This window comes from Thermobia domestica, chromosome 7 (assembly GCF_964235325.1).
Source record: "Thermobia domestica chromosome 7, izTheDome1.hap1.1, whole genome shotgun sequence".
Taxonomy (NCBI): Eukaryota; Metazoa; Arthropoda; class Insecta; order Zygentoma; family Lepismatidae; genus Thermobia; species Thermobia domestica.
The window spans coordinates 58,515,212-58,538,055 of NC_137460.1; the positions used below are offsets into that span (position 1 = coordinate 58,515,212).

Genomic DNA, 22,844 nt, shown 5'->3' on the forward strand with positions numbered 1-22,844 from the left:
GAAACTGGTGTTCCACACCAACATGTGCGGATATCAACATGACAGGACTTTAGTTATTATAATAAAGGAAAAAATATATCGTTTAGTTATTTTTAAAAGAAGGGAATATTTGAATTAAAGAAAATCAAACCGGGGGAATAATTAGTCAAGGAAGTTAGGAAGGCCAAGAGGATGCTTCCTTTTTCTTGTATGGATAGAATAAAGGGTTAGATTCACTCATAAGTTTTTGTATCATATCATATATAGGATTTATCGGTCTGCAATTCTTGCCACTATAACTTCAATTTATGCATAAATTAAAATATATTTAATTCTCAAACTCAGATGGGCAATTGCACTCCGACTTCCTTCCTTGTGTTGGGCATAGCCCCTCGAAACAAAATACTAAGTACGCCTTATTCTAGAGAAGGGAGATGAAACTCATATTACGGTAGATGAATCTGATCAACTGTTGTGGACTATATTATATATTAGGCTATGTAGGTGAAGTAGTTGTACATATCAGTATTACAAATCACTGCCGTGAACACATTCTTAAATCTGAATATACGCATATTTATAATTGGTATATTTCTAATTAGGCATCCACAAAGATCAACGTTAAAATTGTTTTATAATAATATAATAATATAAATGACTTCCCCAAAACTATAAAGAAAGAATATCAATTATGTATGACGCAACAATACTGTTTGACCAAAATGATGATAATCTCAATAACACTACATGAATCGTTACAGAAATCTGACGCATGTCATATACTCTTTAGTTAACAGATGTAACCTTAAGATTATGGAGAAAAATATTCCAGCAATTGGATTCTTTTCTTTGCTTACGAAGCATCCTCTCTTAAAAGTAAAATTGGTACACGGAAATACGTAGGAACAAACCATGGTTCGATCTAGCAGAGAAGAGAAAACAGGCAAAATTATGTTGGCTAAAAAATCCGAATGAAATAACTACACAAAATTTCGTCGATATCAGGCGGGAAACTTCCAAACAAAGAAACGCGATTTTTTGAAAGCTAAAATTTAAGAACTTGAAAATAATAGTAAAAATAAAAACATTCGAGAGATGTATAAAGAGATCAACGGATTTAAGGAAGGCTATCAACCTCGTGCTTATACATTAAAGAAAGCTGATGGAACAGTTTTCACTGATACAGATAGCATTTTAAATAGATGGAAAGATTTCTTTGACGATTTGCTTAACACCCAGTCAAAAACAAATGTGCGTGGAGAAAGGGAGATACTCACCGCAGAACCTTATATTCCAGAACCCAACCGAATAGAAGTAGAAATCGCTATAAAGAAATTAAAGAAACACAAATCTCCGGGTGTAAACGAAATTCCGGCTGAGTTAATTTTAGCTGGAGGTGAAAAATTATGGAACAAGATACACAAACTCATTCTCCTTATCTACAACAAGGAAGAATTGCCACAAGAGTAGAAAGAATCAATCATTGTTTCAATCTACAAGAAAGGCGACAAAACTGACTGTAATAATTATCGAGGCATCTCTCTTCTGTCAACATCCTATAAAATCCTTTCGAACATTCTATTAGCAAGATTGGCCCCATACGCAGATGAAATTATTGGAGATTATCAGTGTGGATTTAGAAGAAATCGATCAACTATCGACCAAATATTTACCATTCGCCAAATACTCGAAAAGAAGTGGGAATACAGTAGCCCGGTACATCAACTATTTATTGATTTTAGAAAGGCTTACGACTAGGTTAGGAGAGAAACATTGTACATCGTTCTTACAGAATTTGGAATGCCGGAAAAGCTAATTAGATCAATTAAAGCATGTTTAAATAAATCCCAAAATAAAGTCCAGATAGGAAAATTTTTGGCCACGAGCTTTCACGTGGAGAATGGCCTGAAACAAGGAGATGCGTTGTCGCCATTATTATTCAACTTTGTCCTGGGATACGCTACAAGGAAAATCAAAAATAGCAACCAGGGCCTAGAGCTGAACGGTGTTCAGCAGGCTATGCGTACGCTGATGATGTAAATTTAATAGATGATAGGAGAACAATAGAAAGAAATGCAGAGGTGTTATTAAACGCTTGCAGGGACAAAGGTTTAGAAGTAAATGCAGAGAAAACTAAATACATGAAAGTGCGTCGGGATCGTAATACGGGAAATTATGAATGCGTTAAAATATTAAATAATACTTTTGATAGAGTGGATACTTTAAAATATCTAGGATCAATATTAACAGACGAAAATCCTATTCACGAAGAAATTAAATGTCGACTAAAAACAGGAAATTCGTGTTATTATTCAGTTCAAAATCTCTTGTCGTCGCGAATTCTGTTGAGGAATGGTCGCTTATTCTGAGGGAAGAACATAGACGTAAAGTATCTGAGAACAAAATGCTCAGACGAATATTCGGACCCAAGATGAATGGGAATGGGAAACTTCATAACGAGGAACTACGTATACGTAAAATAGTGGTAAATAAATACGTAAAATAGTGGTAAAATTCAGAGCAATATTTTAGTTTACCTTTAATAATTCAAGTAATAAATTACTTTCTGTAGAAAGGAAATAAATATATCTAGAAAAATTATCTTTTTTTTTTGCTTCAGAGATGAAAAGAGTTGAAAATTAAGTATATGTAAACAGTTACTGTATGCAATAATGAAAGTGATGTTTAATTTTGTATAGGTGAAAATTCTTTGCATCTCCTTAACATGCACAACGATATGTTCAAAGAATATTTCTAACGTTAAATAAACCACCTGTAGACCTTGTAAACAAATTTTATATTTAACTCAATTGTCATGACAAGGTACAGCACTTTTTAGTAAAAAAACTGTATAAAATGTAAAGTTTCAATACTATAATAGTATCTTCACCAGACTTAACACACTTATCTAGAATGTTGTTTCTACTGTTTCTACATCTCGTGGTGTAGCTCAAGGTTGTGGTTGCAATGAGGTACCTAAAAGAACACCAAAAGCGATGCAACTAATGGGTCTAGGTCAAAACCTCCACAGCCAAAACCCCCACACTCAAGAAATGTCAAAACGCCCACACAAACGGTCATAACCCCCACACAAATGGACAAATCTCCCAAATACACGAACGGTCATAACCCCCACAGCCAAAACCCCCACACTCAAGAAATGTCAAAACGCCCACACGATCGGTCATAACTCCCACACAAATGGACAAATCTCCCAAACGCACGAACGGTCAAAACCCCCACAGCCAAAACCCCCACACTCAAGAAATGTCAAAACGCGCACAAAATCGGTCAAAACTCCCACACAAATGGACAAACCAGCCACACATAGCAACGGTCATAATCCCCACATAAACGGACAAATCCCCCACACAAATGATCAAAACTCCCACATGGAGAAATTGTCACAACTGCCACACAAATGGACAAAACTCCCACACAATCGGACAAATCCCCCACACTCTGAAATGATCGTGATTGCACGTCTTTGTTGCGGCTCTTTATGACGCCCACTTTAGTGTTTCTGTCATTAGAAAACAGTGCAAGAAGAATAGTTGCAACATCAGTTTAAGTGGAATATAAAATGTTATTAAAAAGTACAAGGGCAAGACATACAACCAGGATCATTTCAGAGTGTGGGAGATTTGTCCGATTGTGTGGGGGTTTTGTCCATTTGTGTGGCAGTTGTGACAATTTCTGAATGTGGGAGTTTTGTCCATTTGTGTGGGGGTTTTGTCCATTTATGTGGGGATTGCGACCGTTGCTATGTGTGGCTGGTTTGTCCATTTGTGTTGGAGTTATGACCGATTACCAGTGTGGGGGTTTTGGCTGCGGGGGTTATGACCGTTCGTGTGTTTGGGAGATTTGTCCATTTGTGTGGGGGTTATGACCGATCGTGTGGGCGTTTTGACATTTCTTGAGTGTGGGGGTTTTGGCTGTGGGGGTTATGACCGTTCGTGTATTTGGGAGATTTGTCCATTTGTGTGGGCGTTTTGACATTTCTTGAGTGTGGGTGTTTTGGCTGTGGGTGTTTTGGCTGTGGGTGTTTTGGCTGTGGGGGTTTTGACCGGTTCCCCAACTTAATGTAATGTCGTATAATGCATTGCCCTTCTTCCTAAGACGCCACTATTGATACATAATGGGTTGTAAGGTATACGGACAAAATCTCGCGGCCGAAACATCGCCGCCCAAAATCTCGCCGGCCAAAACCTCGCGGGACAAAATCTCGCCGGGCCAAAACCTCGCGTGGCCAAAACCTCGCCGCCCAAAACCTCGCGGGACAAAATCTCGCCGGGCCAAAACCTCGCCGCCCAAAACCTCGCGGGACAAAATCTCGCCGGGCCAAAACCTCGTCGCCCAAAATCTCGCCGTGCCAAAACCTCGCCGCGAATGAAACTTTTCTTTAAAATTTACCCAATGTGTTTCCTAATATGCAATTCCACATTACAAATAATAATAATAATAATAATAATAATAATAATAATAATAATAATAATAATAATAATAATATACAAAACATCGTGTGCGTGGGCTTTCTCGGGTTATTCCCGTTTCCTCCCACTTTCTTTATTCGATCATTTCCTTCATCCTGGTCATCTACGTCTCCTTTAACCTATAGGACATAATCAAGGGACGTCGTAAAAACTCATATATTGTTTCATATTTTCATAAATATGATTAGATTTTTGTTAAAATTTTAAGTTTCTGGATGTTCCAAAGTTCACGAAACTAACCTCGTTAGTTGTCATTACTTTCCTTATGCAGACTTTCTTTCCCTATACCCAGTTTAAAACATCCTGTCGCCCTACCTTCACATTGAAATCCTCTAATACAGAAATAGAATTTTCATATGGTATGGCGGGACTTGGTCAAATACCCGTGATACTTCTTCTGAAACAGCGTCTTTTATACCGTTATCCTTATCATCTGTTGGAACATTTACATTTTGGTCAGGCGAGATTTTGGGTATGGCGATATTTTGGGGCGCGAGGTTTTGGCCCGGCGAGATTTTGGCCCGCGAGGTTTTGGGTGGCGAGGTTTTGGCCCCGCGACATTTTGGCCCGCGACGTTTTGGGCGGCGAGGTTTTGGCCAGGCGGGGTTTTGGCCCGGCGAGATTTTGGGCCGCGAGGTTTTGGGAGGCGAGGTTTTGGCCAGGCGAGGTTTTGGTCCGCGAGGTTGTCGCCGCGAGGTTCTTTCCGCGAGGTTTTGTACCCAAACCGGGTTGTAATAACTTTATCAAAAACGTGGTATGTATAAGCTTTAATGTATGACATTTTAACGAACATTTATAAGACATTATAATATTTATATGCCATTAAATTGTATCATTGTGACTCTATATTACGTTTGCAATTGTAAAAAAGACACAGTACATTTTTTTCTAAAAGAAAGTGACTGAATGAGAAATTTAAGAAGAAAACATGTTGATTTCGAAGTTATGACTACTTACTTTATAAATTTATAGTTTACAACTATTCTCAGGTTATCGAAATGGATAATGAAAAATATATAACTAGTTAGTAAATCAAAGAAATATGAGTCGAAATGTTAAGTTTTGTATGAATAAATTTATAAGTACAGAAAAGGGAACATGTCATACACATCGTTATTTTAGAGAACCTAACCTATTCATTGAAAACCATAAAGTAAAAATTGTATGTAAGAAAATAACACTTACACAAATAATAAGAGAATATATATACTTTATATCTGCTGTATTATAAGTAGGCAATTTGTTATACTTTCACGGACGCTCATCGATATCATCGTTAAACTTTGTCCGTGATTGTAATTTTAGTTCAATGTTCTTCAAAGGACATTCAACGAACAGCGAAAGGAAATTATGGATATTTCAAAAATCAAATTCTGTTTAATTAATTAATTCTTTATCTGTAAAACTGCTATGTAATTCCGTCTTTGAAATCATTGCCAAGCACTGAAGTCAGCTAGCTTTCACAATTCAACACGTAAGATCTATGCATTGACAAATATGATGACAGAAGTGAATTTCAGAGGTTTACGTCTTTACGTATTCCACAACGAGTACAGGAAGTTCCATAACCTCGTCTCGAGTGGAGTAACAAAACTACTGGGCTCTTCCAAAGTCGGGGTAGTAGCTTCGAAAATCCATCAGGAGGAACACCTAGTCACTAGTGTGGATCATATTGCTTATCTAGACTACATCAATAAGAAAAGGTATGTACCTGTTAATATTTGTCAATGCCTAGTCATGAGTCAGTGCTTGGGAAGTTTCAAATAGACGCTACTGATCAAAACTACACACATTAAAAACATTCCCCACAGATAATATTCTTTTATTTCAACCGAAATGATTAATGACGAATTTATTGGTGTACAACTTATCGATGTCTAGATTATTAAGAAAGTTTTGGTTATTGCTATGACACCTCTTGCGTACGTCCCGTTCTATGTAGATCATAGATAACTCATAGCATAACCGCAATACTTTTATTGAAGTTATAGCATTTGTTCCAAAGGATCAATCTATATATGCCCATGAATATATTATAATGAAAGAAATACAAGAGAATACGAAGATAAATATGTGAGTAATGTGTTGGCTTATCGTATATTATTTATTCTTAAAAAGAATCTAAATGTATGTCGAGGAAATATTATCTTGTAAAGGACAAACTGCGTTTCTTTACTAATATGACCGCAAAGGGGGTAACCGTGGCTAATATTGTGGAAAAACGGGTCTTTGGGGAGCCAGTTTATTTCTTTTCTTTGTTTATTTTGTTTATTCCGTTATGAGAGCTCCTCCGTGGCTAAGCGGTTAGCGTACGTGCCTTTGGCGTGGGAGACCCGGGTTCGATTCCACGTTAATCAGTAGGTCCACGTCTCATATAGCCTCGCTGCTGAAAGGGACGCTAAACTAAAATCAACTCAACTTAATTTATTCCGTTATGAGTATTTCAAGTTTGAAGTTACCGACGAAGTGCCTGTAGTGCATTATCATGTAAGTAGCCCACTATGAGAGGGATACACTTTACACAAAAGCTCTTTCAATTTTCAAATTTAAAAGTAGTAGAAGAAATAATAAAGAAAAAGGACTTGAACCATATAAATATTGTTACTTGACTATTTCAACAAAAACGAAGTTGCAACTGTGCTGACGACCTTTACGGGGATGGTGATTTCACAAGTTTGGTTGGACCTCGCATAGAATTTGTGTGAAAGACCATGAAATCTACGAGCTATGGCTGACCTAATTCATTAAGCGGATGTCTGCTTCTTTTTTACATTTTCGAAATAAACCAATATATGTATTCCTTATTATAAGTAGAAAAATACAGTCGGTAAAAGTTAATAATAAAAAGTCTTGAACAAGAAGCTATAATCTTTAACAGAAAATGAATAAGGAAAGTAAGAAGAAACGCAATTATTTTAGCAGTAATAACATCGTTAATAAGTAGGCAGTAGTTAGTATAATCATGACTTGTTTGCAAACACGTATCTTGAGATCTTTTTTGAGTACTCTATTTAGAACGTTTAGAATATAGTTTTTTATATATATAATTTATTAAGTCAGGTTTGCGGGGTTCTTAGATTGTAGGAACTTTGCCCATATTACAAGTAACTTTTGTCCTCTTGACCTGATTTACAGTCGTGAATTTTAAAATCGAAAGTTATAACAGAAAATATTCTTTTACAACTATAAATTTTGGTATTTATTTTTTATACGATCTTGTACTTGGTGAGAAATTCTAGTTTGTAATTGGGAAAGTTGTGAATATTTGAAAGAATGTGAAGAAATATTTTCATAGCCTTGTAAAATATAAAGTAAATATTTTAAGTAAACACTTTTGTAATTTTCTTTAAAAAGATTCTAAAGTGACGGCTTATATTTTGATGTCCCTATTCAAATTACCCGTTCCGAAAACAGGTTCGTATTCATTTTAACCAATTTGAAAATACTTATTACCAAGACTTTTTAATTAACTTGATTGTTATTACCTACGATTACAACTAGCTATCATGTTCGAAAAAGTGTATGTGTCACCTTACGAAAAGACAAGGAAACTGCTAGTTCACTACTGCCAGGACAATGAATGAAAGCTGTCACTGATTATTGGCAACGAAAGATACAGTTGTTAGTGTAGCATATTTTTTTATATATATATAAACTAAACTTGTATTCGAGCATCTCATTTTATTTGGTTCGATGTGATTTATCGATTTATACATATATAATGTGTTTGACAATGCTACTTTTAAAGGAAGAAAATCAATCAACAGTGTGGACTATATCTCATTAACTGAGTATGTAGTCTTAGAATTGGTGTAATAAAGATCTTAATGACAGCGACGACGACTTCTGTATAATTTTGGGGAGGCATTGAAATATGTGTATTTCCTTGTCACAAATTCGAATAAAGATATTTACATTCAGGGAGGCCAATCTCCAAGATCAGTGTGCATGGTTAATGACGATGTAATTCAATTTCACTTTTATATCAGTAAGTAGCTGTAACAGAGCATCAATGTTCATATCTACGAATACGATATTTTACTACATGTTCTAGAAAAGTTTACATGGGTTTTTACACGCATGTATAACATTTTGTTTACCTCAATATTATCAATGGAATGATATATGTCTCGTCATTGGAAGACTGTTAGAACTACGCGCTTCATTCTTGAAAATATGTGTGTCAGTGTTAAGAGGAAATCAAGTAACAAAAGGTACAATCTGATTGTTAACAGTTAATATTTTTCACTTTAGAAATCTGTAATCAGGATCACAAAATTATTACAAAATCACTAAGCATACAAGTTACAAAACACCAGTTACTAATGCGTATTTACTAATAGATGCGAAGTGAACTCAATTATACTAATTTTCATTTTATATGAACTAATCTTGGATCATATTCAATCCACTTTAAACGTATTAACTACATAAAGAGAAACTTACTCTGAAAATTATTTGTTGGCTATCGAATAATTACAACAAACATTAGTCTTTTCGGGTTCGATTCCTAGTAAGAGGGCATTAAAATTCAAACGCGTTACTTCACGTCTCATATAACCTATGTACAGCAATGGGATACTAAACTCCAACAACCAACATTAGTAAACATTCATTTTGAAACATAATTGCGAATTAATTAAGGTAAAACACATCAAAATTAAAATACCCTTTTCCGCTTTCTTTCATAAATAATTCTTCTTTTTTTTCTTAATATTGTAGGATGATGATTGAAGAATACATCTAAAATAAAATGATAGTTCGGTGACTTATCCTTTGGCAGATTTGTCCATTGGCAGATTTGGTAATTGGCGGATTTGGTAATTGGCGGATTTGGTAATTGGCGGATTTGTCAATTGGCAGATTTGTCCATTGGCAGATTTGTCCATTGGCAGATCTGTCCATTCTCACGATTGGCGCATTTGGTCATTTTCGCGATTGGCGCATTTGGTAATTGGCAGATTTGTCAATTGGCAGATTTGTCAATTGGCTGATTTGTCCATTTTCACAATTGGCGCATTTGGTCATTTTTGCGTTTGGCGCATTTGGTAATTGGCAGATTTGGTAATTGGCAGATTTGTCCTTTTTCACAATTGGCGCATTTGGTCATTTTCGCGTTTGGCACATTTGGTAATTGGCAGATTTGGTAATTGGCAGATTTGTCAATTGGCAGATTTGTCCATTGGCGGATTTGTCCATTGGCAGATTTGTCCATTTTCACGATTGGCGCATTTGGTAATTGGCAGATTTGTCCTAGGCCCGAAATTTCCTGAAAGTTTGTTGAAGATAAGTATGTTGTGATGATGTAGGCCCATCTGGAGCAGGTCATCATGAGCGATCTTTTAGACGGAAGTGGATGGGTTGAATGTATTACTAATTTCTTCTATTTTCTTATAATTTGTCTCTCTTCTTGAGTTACTTAGGCTAATATAGCATCCTTCTCTTTTCCCGTAAGTATAAATGTCCTAACCTTGAACCAACAAATTGTACTTTTATACCTACTTCACAGACTTTTACCCAGAATTTCTTCCACTTCATTATGTCCACCTTTCTCATCACTTACGTAATGTATAGTCTTTGTTTCTTTATTCCCATTTTCCCACTTACGTTTACAAACTTCTACGAAATGTAGTTGAGTTTTGTTTCATCTCTTCGTAAAGGTGACTCTGTAACACGATAATATTATTCACGTTTCTATCCTAATTCATTTGCTCTTGCTTGTCCACTCTCCTTCATCTGTCCTGTTATTTCTTCTTCTTCTTCTTCTTCGTATTATTATTATTATTATTATTATTATTATTATTATTATTATTATTATTATTATTATTATTATTATTATTATTATTATTATTATTATTACACAGTCATGTGAAGATTTTGTGGCATGATATATTTTATGATGAGTAAGTCAAATATAGTGCTCTGATTACAAAATCATTAGTTGTTATGCCTTATCACGTGAAAATTTTATATGATACAATCGACGCATTTATTTATAGTGGACGGTGATGTGATATTATTGTTTTAAATGTACATGCCCCAACTGAAGATAAGGAAGACGATATAAAAGACAGTTTTTACGAAGAAGTGGAACGGATATTTGACCAACTCCCGCGATACCACATGAAAATTCTATTAGGGGATTTCAATGCGAAGGTAGGACGAGAGGATATTTTCAAACAGATTTTAGGGAACGAAAGTCTGCATAAGGAAAGTAATGACAACGGTGTTAGACTCGTGAACTTTGCAACATCCAAAGACCTAATCGTGAAGAGTACAAAATTCCTACATCGCGACGTTCATAAATACACTTGGACATCACCAGACGGGAAAACACACACTCAAATTGATCACGTTTTAGTAGATAGAAGAAGGCAATCTAGCATAATTGATGTCCGGTCGTTTAAAGGGGCTGATTGTGACACTGACCACTACCTGGTAGCAGCGATAATACGAGAGAGGTTATCGTTGGATAAAGGTAATATTCATTGTCCGAAAACGGAGAGATTCAATTTAAAGAAATTAGAAGAGAGCCATGTAAGAGAGAAATACCAGATTGAAGTTTCGAATAGATTCTCGGCTTTAGAAGATTCGGAGTGCACTAGTGTTGAGGATACCTGGATTGAAATTAGAGATAGCATTAAAATTTCAGCAAAAGAAAGATTGAAACACGCGGAAATACGTAGGAACAAACCATGGTTCGACCAGGAATGCATAAAACTAGCAGAGAAGAGAAAACAGGCAAAATTACGCTGGCTACAAAATTCGAATGAAATAACTACACAAAATTTAGCAGATATCAGGCGGGAAACTTCCAAAACTTTTAGAACAAAGAAACGCGATTTTCTGAAAGCTAAAATTAAGGAACTTAAAGATAATAATAAAAATAAAAACATCCGGGACATGTGTAAGGGAATCAACGAATTTAAGAAAGGCTATCAACCTCGTGCTAATATATATTAAAGAAATCTGATGGTACAGTTCTCACTGACACGGATAGCATCTTAAATAGATGGAAAGATTTCTTTGACGATTTGCTTAACATGCAACCAAAAACTAGTGTGCGTGGAGAAAAGGTGATACACACCGCAGAACCGTATATTCCAGAACCCAACCGAATAGAAGTAGAAACCGCTATAAAGAAATTAAAGAAACACAAATCTCCGGGTGTAGATGAAATTCCAGCTGAGTTAATTTTAGCTGGAGGCGAAAAATTATGGAACAAGATACACAAACTCATCCTCCTTATCTGGAACACGGAAGAATTGCCACAAGAGTGGAACGAATCAATCATTGTTCCAATTCACAAGAAAAATGACAAAACTGACTGTAATAATTATCGAGGCATTTCTCTTCTGTCAACATCCTATAAAATCCTTTCAAATATTCTGTTAGCAAGACTGACCCATACGCAGATGAATTTATTGGAGATTATCAGTGTAGATTTAGACGAAATCGATCAACTATCGACCAAATATTTACCATTCGCCAAATACTCGAAAAAAAGTGGGAATACAATACCCCGGTACATCAACTATTTATTGATTTTAGAAAGGCGTACGACTCGGTAAGGAGATAAACATTATACAACGTTCTTACAGAACTTGGAATACCGAGAAAGCTAATTAGATTAATTAAGATATGTTTAAATGAATCCCAAAGTAAAGTCCGGGTAGGAAAATTTTTGTCCACGAGCTTTCACGTCGAAAATGGCCTGAAACAAGGAGATGCGTTGTCGCCATTATTATTTAACTTCGTTCTGGAATACGCTATAAGAAAAATCAAAGACAGCAACCAGGGCCTAGAGTTGAACGGTATTCACCAGGTTATAACATATGCTGATGATGTAAATTTAATAGGGGATGATAGGAGAACAATAGAAAGAAATGCAGAGATCTTATTAAACGCTTGCAGGGACATGGGTTTAGAATAAATGCAGAGAAAACTAAATACATGGAAGTGCGTCGGGACCGGAATACAGCAAATTATGGATGCGTTAAAATATTAAATAATACTTTTGATAAAGTGGATAGTTTCAAATATCTAGGATCAATATTAACAGAGGAAAATCATATTCACGAAGAAATTAAATGTCGACTAAAAAAAAAGGGAATTCGTGTTACTATTCGGTTCAAAATTTCTTGTCGTCGCGAATTCTGTCGAGGAATTTGAAGCTTAAAATATAGAAAATGATAATCATGCCTGTTGTTCTGTATGGCTGCGAAACATGGTCACTTACTCTGAGGGAATAACATAGACTAAAAGAATTTGAGAACAAGATCCTGAGTCGAATATTCGGACCCAAGAGGAATGGGAATGGGGAATGGCGGAAACTTCATAACGAGGAACTACATAATTTATATGGTTTACCCAACATTGTTAGGGTCGTGAAGTCTAGGAGGCTTAGGTGGGCGGGTCATGTAGCTAGAATGGAAGAAAGTAGAAACGCTTTCAAAGTCTTGGCTGGAAGACCAATCGGAAAACGACCATTAGGAAGACCTAGGCGCAGATGGGAGGACAATATTAAGATGGATCTCGCAGAGATTGGAATACAAAGTAGAAACTGGATGCAGTTAGCTAAGGATAGAAGTCAGTTGAGAGCTTTTGTGAACGCGGCATTGAACCTCCGGGTTCCATAGGCCATAGAGTTAGTTAAGTACAGTATATTATGTTAGAAGTAGTGCCTTCACCAATATCTCTATTAATGTTTAAACATTTGGGCAGCTCAGGGGAAAACAATTGTAAGTCACATTTTCTAACTTTCGTAACAAATTGGAAAAGAGAGTTCAACATTTCCATGCAATGCAATGGAATTGCATAACCAAACAAGCTTCCCCTGCCATCTGTATAATTCTGAAATTAAACTACCTGCATACTGTTCTGTGACCTAGTCCCAATCCATTTCAGCCAGAACTGGATTTAGGTTCGGTATTTAAGGTAATAGAGCCCCTTTAAGTGTCCAGCTGTCCTTTATCAATGATAATTTGTCGATGATTTTTCTGTTGAATATGTTTTGTTGTAATTGATGGATGTAATGAATCTAAAGCCATTTGCACATGACATATTGCCATTTAATCAGCCCACGCAGAATCTAGGTTCCTTATAGCTTATACAAAAAAAAAGTGATATTTTAGGGAAGAAACTAGCTAGAAGGGCCCCATATAAAGAGTCTACACAATACAAAAATGTATGTAGGTGTTATTTTATTTATATTGTCGAAATATAGGATATCCAGCTTTGCACTTGGAGACCAGAACCCAGGGGTGGATCCAGGATGGACTTCTGGAGGGAGGGGCTGTGGGTTGTAATAATGCTACTTAGAACTACTTTTAAGAGCTCCAAACTATGGGATAGGTTTTATTTAAATATAAAATAAGAAAGTTTCGTCGTCTGGGGGGGGGCGATCGATCGCCCCCTGGATCCGCCCCTGCCAGAACCTTACCTTATCGAACATTCATATAGAAACCTTAAAGATTGTTGCGTCATTTTGCTTCGTAGCGTGACAAAGGCAAAATGTGATGTGTTACATATGTCTGCTTGAGTATGGATTCTGCTACTACGACTTCAGGAACAATATATGGCTGCAGCAGATCAGTGGTAGAGTGATCACTTCGGTGAATTGGTTTCCTGATTCGATCTCAGCTCATACTAAGTGGGTTTTCTGGTGAACAAACACGATGTGCGTAGATTCTCTCTTACCCAGTCTTGGTCTCCAAACCGAGAGTCCCTACCTCTTCGAACATTCATATCGAAACCTTAAAAATTATTGGGTCATTTGCTTCGTAGACAAATACAAGCTGTGATGTGGTACTTGTATCTGCTTGACTGTGCATTCTGCTACTTCATGGACAATACGTAGCTGCATTGGATCAGTGGTAGAGTGCTTACTTCTGGTTTGTTGGGTTCCTGATTCGATTCCAGCTCACGCCAAGTGGGTTTTCTAGTAAACAAGCGCCGTGGGTGTAGGTTCTCTCGTAGTTTTCTATCATTTTGCTTATTATTATCATTATCACTGTCTCTCTTAGGCTCGAATCATAATCATGGGACGCTAAACTCCGAAAAAGAATCGTGAGCAAAAAGTCAAGCTTGATGCTTGATTGATAACAGAACATAGTCACATTCTGGATTTATTAACTTTTAGCTGCTATCATTCTCTTTACATATTAAGTTGGATATAATAAAACTACTTGTCCAAGCTTTAGACAAGAATGGGCTTTGTTTCCAATACTAGCTCAAACATTTCTTGTTGTACGTATAATACAAAGATTAAAGAAGACATTTCTGATTACCTCAGATTTGAAACTCATAAAGAATTCTACATTCAGAAATACTTTGAACAATGTGGAGATTCAGGCATGTTCGTTCGGGATTTATTATTCAGGGGATTCAGCATTTGTTTATCTATTTTGTCAACATCTTCTGGGCAATGCCAAACATGATCGATATACACAAGCACAATGTTATCATGCTTCGAAATAAATGTATGCACTGGAATGTCACATGAGTTTGGTGTTACATTTCCTCCACTATTACCTTGGTTAGTTTCCTTAAAATTTGGGTGCACTGAGAGAAGAAAGGAAAAAGTTCAACTCGGGACATTAGTCTAAATAGATATAACTCAGGTATCGGAGTCGATGAAACCTGTTCATGATGGCAGATTATTGTTGGCGCCTAGTACAAGATAATCCACGTGTGGACCAGAAACGCAAGACGATAAAGCACACGTTTGCAACTGAACGACGGATCAAGTAATTCGTATTAGGGGAATTTAAGATAACTTCAAGCTTTTTTTTAAAAAAATTTTTCATACCTGTTTTCATTACGGTTTGTTGTTGGTAATGGATGTTGCACAAATTTGATATTTCCACTGAAATTGAATATTTTATCAAAATCAGTGGGTCATTAACTATTTCATCTGCACGTTGTAGAAAAGTCTTACGTGGTACGGAAAAACAGTTTGTAGATTTGAAATCAGTACACTGAAATTAGGCAAGAACAAATTTTTCCCTTTATGCCCCAAAACAAGTCTCATTTTGCAGCAAGAGCGCCGATTTCTCTGTATCGTCCCCCCCCCGGTCCCCCTAGGATCGGCGCCCTTGTTTTGCAGGTCTGTACTATTATTATCAATACTTAGGAACAGCTCTTAATAACACTATATACTATACAGGAACATAGTAGTACAGTTTGAGTATGCATGATTTCATTTAGCATTTTGCTTATAACGGTGTCCTTTGCTGAAATATCGAACCATCTAACGAAAATTAACTGGCAGCACTCCTGATTAAATCATTTGATATTAAGTTAATTCATGCATTTTTTAAACTAATTTTAAATCCCTCTTTTCTCCAATGATAGATGGTCAGTAACAATTTACATCCATGGCTCCTAGAAACTGAAAAAGAAATGCTTCTGTGGGACAGAGAATTGAGATTTCAGTCCTTCAATAATTATCGACGTATGTTGCGCTTAACACCATACAAGAATTTCCAGGAATTTGCTGAAGATCCAGAAGTGGCACAACTACTGGAGGAGCTTTATGGTGATATAGAGGCGTTGGAGTTTTTTCCAGGTAAAATGTAGGATCATATAATCACATACTAGCGTCCAGTCTTTCGAATTGTTGAATAGTTCTCCGATTGAGTTAAGAAAAAAAATGTTCTGTATCTCCTTAAGAAAATATGAAGACTCGATTAACCTTTTCTTGGTTACCGTAGCTTTTTTTGTCCTTGCTAAAGGATATATAAAATATAATTTTAAAAAATTCAAATGAAAAAGGATCATATTTTACCTTGTTTCAAAGTTCGTTTGATATTTCTTGGGGTGAAAAATAGTTGAAGCATCCTGCCGAACAACGATGTATGTCACAGTTTAGTGATTTCGAGAAAAACTTGTAGTATTTCAGAAGTACAATGGGGAAAAAATAAAACCAGGTGCAAGCACCATGGCCACGGAGGCTACTGAACTTTCAATATATGTCAGACATGTTTCGTAGAGCATAATTCCACTGATAATTCAAAATGGGCCAAAATGTCACATGTATCGTCGTTCGGCGGAGTGCTTCAATTCTCGAACATATCGACAAGAAAATAGGTAAAACTAATAATAGAAATATCAAAAGTACTGCTATTAATAGTAGAGATAACAGATGGTATTATGAGCCTCCTCATTTTGTTTTTTACATTATCAAAATTGAGTTTTAATTTTATTTATTCAATACGTGCAAAGTCTTTTAAATTCTTTAGTCTATATTAATTGTACTGTGTCATGTTTAGATATTTTAAACCTAATGTTACGCTTACAAACCATACGATACGTAAGTATAAATTATACAGAACAATTGAATACAGATATCAGAGCAAGATAGATACAAGCTTAGAAACAAATGGTATTTGATGAGTATTCAGCGTTGTAAAATGGATCTCTGTTCGCCATTATCCCTCTACTTTTTAGGTTTCAGCACGTCGTAATAATAATAATAATAATAATAATAATAATAATAATAATGATAATAATAATAATAATAATAATAATAATAATAATAATAATAATAATAATAATAATAATAAACATTCTGCCGGACGATAGGTCCTTAGATTAATAGAACTTTTCTTCCCCTCACGTTTGGGCCTGAATATTTTCTTCCATGTTTCCTGATCTTCAGCTTTCTCTTATAACTCCCAACATCTTTTATTTTCTTTTAAGTCATCGACCAGTTGTGTTACTTTTCGTATTTCTCGCTTTCTTTCCGTATTTTTCTCTATGGCGTTATGAAGAAAATTTCTTCGCAAAATCTGGTCAATCCAACTGGTCTTCCTACGAAGAATGCTAGTTAAAAGCATCCTTTTCTTTCCTTCCCGTCTTGAAACACATTCGTTTATTACACTCTCGGTCCATTTTATCTTCAACATTTTCCTTCAACTCCACATTTTGAAGTTATCTAAATATTTCTTCTCTAACTTTCGTAATGTCCAAGTCTTCGAACCATACAACGAAATATTTCATATATAGCATAGATCATCATATAACCGTAATCAACGGCGCCGACTTTCCAAAATTTATGTAGGTGCATATCAATGGCAGGATGTGTTAGCTATATGTTTTCAGGAAAGTCTCAATATTTGATTGATTTATTTTTAGTTAAAATCTTTTCTGAACACTGTCATAAAGGGCTATGTTGTGATAAAGTAAAATATACCGGTACTATAAGGATGGAACTGCCTTAGGTGATTCGGTAACACGGTGATTTAAACGCAAGAGAAACCGGCGCACCCACAAGATCATTTGTGTGGGTGCCGGAACCCCGGAGCACCCACGCTGTCGGCGCGCATGACCGTAATAATCAACGTACTCCACTTTCATTTAACAGCTACTGTCCTCATGACTATAATCCCATATCTCCAGTTAACAAGAACAACTTTCTGTCCCATCAGATCAGTTCTACTCTTGAAAATTTCTGATAGTACAAATGACATCTCATTGCTAAGAATTAATGCAAAACTACGTAGTGCTTGTTTCTGGGTAGGGGTACATAATTTTATGAGGATTCTGAAATACAGAATTATTCAAATATATATATATATATATATATATATATATATATATATAGGAATATTTACTTTAATTTGAAAAATCAGGTTTTTTTCAGGTTCCCTCATGAGATCTCGAAATAGTTTTTGTCAGGGGCAGATCCAGGGGGGCGATTGCCTTCCCCCCAGAAGAGGAAACTTTCTTATTTTATATATAAATAAAACCTATCACAGAGTTTGGAGCTCTAAAAGTAGCTCTAAGTAGCAGTACTACAACCCCCCCCCCCAAGAAGTCCGTAATGGATCCGCCCCTGGTTTTTGTTGTAGGTAAATTCATTTTGTTTCTTTATGTTTCCAGGTTTAATGCTGGAGAAGCAAGGAATGAACGTGCTAACACCGTCAACACTTACAATTGCTGGCCCGTTCTCTGTAACAGGCGTTATGTCGAATCCTCTCTGTAGTCCTCGATGGTGGAAACCTTCGACATTTGGCGGTGAGAAAGGGATGGAAATTGTTACAGGAGCAACACTTGAGAAGCTTTTCTGTCAAAATATGAAAAACAAGTGCAAAGGAATAAAAATAGCCTTTACTGTTCCTGAGTCTAGTACAACAAGCTGTGAGGGGCAACATTGTAATGATGAACTTTAGTTTCTATTATCATTGTATCAAAAGGAAACATTAAATTAAATTAAATATAATTATTGGCAGTAGATCTATATGATTTGTAGGAGTGGCTGTTTGTGATTTTTACCCTTGTTTGTGAAGCAACGACCTAACCTGGTTATTATTGCTCAAATTAGCAAACTGCATCTGTTTTTGAATATATATAAAGAGATTATATATTCTCTTATATATAAAGAAATTTGATGAAATGATTTTGTTATCTCTGATTGTTCTATTAATTATAGTATGGATGTTATATATATATATATATAGGAGAGAGTAGTCAAACACGCACCACTTTTTACATAAACGCTTTTAATTAGAAACTTTTGAACAAATTTAAAATAATTTTTTGATCGTATTGAACTTTATAGCTTTCCGATCCTTTCACAGTGATTTCATAACGATATCTTATCATATTTTAGAAGCCTTTGATTGGTGCGATTTACGCAACAGGTTTCCCAAGTCGCACTAACTGTAAGTGAAGCTAAAATCTCACCGCCATTTGAATACATGCAAATTTTTGCAGTAAAGTATATGGATACAACAAATAATCATTTCCATTGAATATCACATTATTTTATTCATATTTTATTAAGATGAGGAATAATACATTTTTAAAGAGAAAAAAATACTGCAATGTAAATAACCGAGCACAGAAATAACACCTTAGAAATACGCTAATTAACTAGAAATGCAACCTATAAATAAAACAAATTAATATTTCTATGATATATCACATTCTTTTATCTCAGTGTTATTAATACGTGAAAGAATATATCATTAAAGGAAATTACAAAGCAATGCAACATCTGAACACAACTTAAAGGGAAAAAATCGTTATTTTGATTCAATAAGCAATAATCCATGAGCAATGTTGCTTGAAACGTAAACGTATCTGGAAAAAACCGACAGCTACACCTTGCTTATGTGCACATTGGAATGTACGTTCATCTCCTGAAACACCCGCACAAGACTCATGAATACAAACTACACAAAAGACACTGTACCATGTCTTCGACTAACTTTTGTTGACAAAGGATGCAAAACCAATATCGTTCAATAGCCACATTTGAAACACTGCGAATATGTAGCTCGGAGCTTCGTCATTTGGATGTATCTACTTTTCGAGTACACTTTTTGGTGTTAGGGTTTCCTGAAGCACATACAGACCTAGCTCACGGTTCAGAAAGATTAGGTCTCTCCACATGTTTGGATACTCTTGATTGACTTTGCTGTTCTTCAAGATGTTTTTTGTAAGGAGTTGACGGGAAAACTTCTGTTCTCTGTTGTTGTCTGTTGGTAGGCCTACTTTCTCCTGCTATTGGATTGGGCAGCCTTTTTCATGAACCCTTTTTAGTAGCTTTGACGGTTTTTCGTTTTTCCGGTTCCACATGCCACCTCACCGCGGTAGTGTCGCAAAAGTGTTTTCTTTGGAATACAATACTTACTTTCAATTTCATTTAATTTCACTTTATTTTTCCTATACACTTTCAAAGCACGATTCACAGACTCCGGAGACCGTTTTCTATATTGGCGTGTACCCATCTTGTGTGAATTGTACCGACAAATAAGCCAGGAATAACACCACGGGAGTCAAAACTGCACTAGTGCGATTTCGGACACACGGTAGTAGTGCGATTTGGGAAACTATGCCATTAAAAAAATGATTTTTTTTTACATACCTCACAAATTTTTAAAAAGCATAACTTGAAATTGTCACTATAATATTAAATGTATTTTGTTTATTACTACTTATTGAAACATAAGCTAATTCCCTTACCTTAATTCCTATTCTAGTGGGAAATACCCCAAAAATTAACAAGGAATACTCCAATTGTATTGTACTGCAACTGCACACACACATAACTTACTGAACGTTGTCACGTTACTGTGCAATTATGGGAGTATGCTTAGGTATTCAATTTAACTACCGGATGGCGTGTTAGTACTACGGTTCTTTTTAAACTAAGGGTGGCGCGATTTAGAACCTGGTGCGATATCGGGAACTCTTCCCTATATATATATATATATATATATATATATATATATATATATATATATATATATATATATATATATATATATATATATATAACTTCTTTTGGAATCTAAGTAATTTGGTATACTGCATCTCGCATTATAATACCATACAACAGGGCTTCTCAAACGGGCGCACGAAGATAAGTTGAAGAGATAAATATAATTAGAATCTAATACCGGATATTACTCAAAGTGGTAGGCTCTCGAAAATTAAAATAATCAACAACTGTCCAAGTTTTTTAAACCAAAATTAAAAAAAAATTATTATCTTATCATATGATCCAAAATTAAGGGAGTTATGAAGTTTTAAAATTCTCAAACAGCCTCCATTTTGAAAGAGTATGACGGATCGGATTCGACATTGTAATATGAATGAACTGATCAAATTAGGTTTTAATCCATTCGCTTTTACGGAAGTTACTATACCCACTATATAGGTACAAAAAATGGGTTCTATTATTATAGAAATAAATTGATATCGTGAGATCTCCGCAATAGGTATATTAAAAATCCTACAAACCAGAAATCCACGCTTATTACAAGCCAGAAATTATAAGAGGGTCTCTGGCAAGCGGGTGTGATTAAATGGGGGTCGTGACAGATATTAGGTTGAGAACCACTGCCATACAAGATGGAGAAGTAGTAGAAAAAATGCATGGATATTTACGTAATTTACTGTTATGTATAGGATTTTCACTTTCAGATTTTCAGACTAAAAAGCCGGGTCATACTACGAAAACACACTAAGTACCATGACACCGTATGAAACTTACAGTATAGTCATAGTTAAGGAGGGCTTCTACATTTCTCGGCTAAAATACCGAGATACGGTATAAAAATATACAGTATATTCAATAATCCAGTATACTTACTATTCATAGCTATTCATGTTTATGGTAAGTGTGGGTGAATAGGGCCACACTAAGAAAATTCAATCTGGCAACGCAGGACAGCTATGCATAATGTAAAACGCCACATGGAGGGAGAGCTTAGAATGTGAGGAGTGTTAATGAAACAGATGGATGCGTGTTGGTTGTACAGTTTTCATTGTATGAAGAATTGAAGTTACGTCTTCGAAGGTAAGTTATTAGAATTTGACTGCAACTTAAAATTCAGTGTTGAGAATATTGTGTATCATATAGCATGTAATTTTCCTAACAATGAAAACATTTCTTTATGTAAGAGCTATAGTTATTGGGCAACAAACAATCACTTGTTCAATGTCAGTCAGTACATGGAAGTAGGGTTACCAATAAATTATATGAAAATATGTGTAAATTGGGTGAATAGGGCCTAGTCATTTTTGGCGAATAGGACCACCATTCTTGTATCATATTTTATAGACGTTTTTATACTTGCAATGATTGTAGACATGTTTTGAAGATGTCCACATATTAAGACACCTTTAAGAAAAAATATTAATTATTTTGTTACTGTTTAATTTCAGATGACCAGACACAAAAGAAAATCTGAAGTCAAATGGACTGAAGAAGTTGTTCAGGCGGCACTGCAGGAAGTTAGAGACGGTATGAATCAAAGACAAGCAGTGAGGGTGTATGGTGTTCCCAGAAAGTGCTTGCAGAGAAGAATTGAAGCTAAGGCAGGTTTCAAACCAGTTTTTTTTTTTGTGTGTGTGTGTGTGTGTGTGTGTGTGTTTAAAGGAGACAAACATTTTTTACAAATGAACAAGAGCAGGAGTTGTAACAACGATTAGTAAAAATGTCACCAGAATTCATTGATCGAGCACGAACGAAATTTTTCAAGAGCAATTATCAACCCTGCTGTGCTACACACCCTGGATCTTCTACTGGAAAATTGAAAGGAAATCAAGAAAGGAAGAAAAACAAAGAACATAAAGTTGATAACAATATTTGTGCATTTTGTGGTATTTCGTATTACCACTCCAAATCTTCATTATTCTGTGATTGGATATCTTGTGGAAATGTAAAGCTTGGTTCCATGTACGATGCGTAGGCTATGGACAGAAAAGAAGTTGTTGATAAGGAGGACGATGCTTTGTTGCCTCTACTTCTTAAATACAAGTGTAACTTTAGACTCCAGTGTAATTATTGAGTCTCGAGTGATTTTACAGAGGTTGTTCAGTCTACATTTGACCAATTTCGACTTACCTAAAAATTTA

At 35.6% G+C, this 22,844-nt stretch overlaps 1 protein-coding gene across 1 annotated transcript in view; it reads left to right on the forward strand.

Annotated features, from left to right (window-relative positions):
• LOC145688880 (prostaglandin G/H synthase 2-like) overlaps window positions 1-18,696 on the forward strand; it is a 65,550-nt gene extending 46,854 nt beyond the window's left edge. Inside the window, exons 8-9 of the mRNA XM_081763045.1 lie at window positions 15,828-16,041; window positions 18,357-18,696. Of these exons, the coding sequence (XP_081619171.1) occupies window positions 15,828-16,041; window positions 18,357-18,646 (504 nt within the window). The 3' untranslated portion in view covers window positions 18,647-18,696. The remainder of the gene's footprint in view (window positions 1-15,827; window positions 16,042-18,356) is intronic.
• The last annotated feature ends 4,148 nt before the right edge of the window (window positions 18,697-22,844 follow it).